The 1,691-nt window shown below is 38.6% G+C and overlaps 1 protein-coding gene across 1 annotated transcript; it reads right to left on the bottom strand.

The window, feature by feature from the left end:
* Positions 1-319: 319 nt before the first annotated feature.
* On the bottom strand, positions 320-793 carry LOC104820447. The gene has a single exon (XM_010550892.1). The coding sequence runs from the start codon at positions 791-793 to the stop codon at positions 320-322; it is 474 nt and encodes a 157-aa protein (XP_010549194.1).
* Positions 794-1,691: the final 898 nt, after the last annotated feature.

Here is a 1,691-nt window from a genome sequence, read left to right as displayed (position 1 = left end):
GCACGATTTGGACCTCTGTAGAGAAAGTTATTGATGTCGCAACATGAGCATCTCATCCGGACTTCTCCTTTAACATTCCAATTAGCTCCTTTTCGAGTCCAATCATCTTCGAAACCTGTAACTCTGCAAAACTAGAGCACAACCGGGTTTTGTATCCTAACACGCCTAGAATGTCTATGAATGCATGTGATTATCATGTAAAACCTAGACAAACTCTCATCAAAATATAGAGAAGAATAGGAGTTATCAGTGCCGAAGAGTGATCAATATGTGTTGGTTGATGTCGATTAGCTTTGGAACAGTCTCTATTCTTCGAGAGTTAGCATGGATCTGACATTGTCAAACGATGGAAGGGAGATTTTTGCTTGATGACATTGACAATATTGTCAAACTTCTCGTTGAGCCCGTTGAGCATGTGCATCACAAGTGCACAGACTGCAACATCAATGTTGGAGAGTAGATCCGAGAGTTTCCTCCACTCCTGACAATACTCATGAATGGTGAGGGCACTGATATTGAGATTGTGCAGTTCATGTTCAATCTGAATGGCTCGGACTTCTTTGTTGTCCCAAAATTGATTCTTGAGGCATGTCCATAGAGTGTGTCCCGTGCTTTTCTTCTTCAGCACGGTTGTGACAAAAGATTGAGATATCGTCCCATAGATCCATAGCTTGAAAAGACCATCGATCCTTGTCCACTGAGTGTCTTCTGTTCTGGACGACTGTGTAGTGTCGTCAGATGCCCCATTACTCTGAAACTGAGGCAGTGATTTCAAAGAGTTCGCGCCATGCATCGTAGTTGAATTCATCCATGTTGAATTCACACCGAACGGTTTTTTCGACTGTGCGGTGTGGGTTGCCATTAGTGAAGGGAGAGATAAGACGACATGTGAGAATGAAAGAAGAAGAAGAAAGGTTGAAGAAGATGATGGTGGAGCAGTATCAAGAGAAGAAAGAATAAGGTGGCTCTGATACCATGTAACTTTGTATATTTCCCTTTAGGGTTTGTAATGTCATTCATACAAAATATATACACATTCGAGTATTATGGAAACATGACGTATATGGCAATACAATCAAGAGAATGCATAATATCTTCTATCGAGCATAATGTCTACTATCACGAATGAGTACATTCTGCATTTTACGAAACCAAAATCTGAAACTTCTCAAACTAACTAAGCCAGACGAGATTAAGCTTACTTTGAGCATCTTCAGACTATCACATTGGCCACGGGAGAAATCTCGGGGTATTGGATTGAATCCAGAACACAGAAAGATTATACTAGTAATGTCAATTTGATCAATCCAATCTATTTAAACCTAACCCAAATAAATATATATATATATATATATAAATATTATTTGACTCATATTCAATCCAGATTCAGTTAACATATTTAGTTAACATATTTAACTCAAGGCATTTGACGTATACCTCACTATCCATTGATCAAAAAGCATTGATCACAAACAACCGAGAAAGATGATAGAGAAACTGATCACTTAAAGCATAGAGCAAAAAGTAGTGAAGACACTGGATGATATGAATAAAAGCCAGACTAATTTGTGAATATTCCCATAAACCCACCTGAAATCAGCTGTTTTTCCACGAACCCATTTGACCAGATTCACAAATTATGAAGAAAATATGGATGCAGACCAACTGCTCTCTTATTTTGACCAACCCAC

The sequence above is a fragment of the Tarenaya hassleriana genome, unplaced genomic scaffold (genome assembly GCF_000463585.1).
Source record: "Tarenaya hassleriana unplaced genomic scaffold, ASM46358v1 Cleome30, whole genome shotgun sequence".
Taxonomy (NCBI): Eukaryota; Viridiplantae; Streptophyta; class Magnoliopsida; order Brassicales; family Cleomaceae; genus Tarenaya; species Tarenaya hassleriana.
This window is presented reverse-complemented; position numbering and strand designations above follow the sequence as displayed.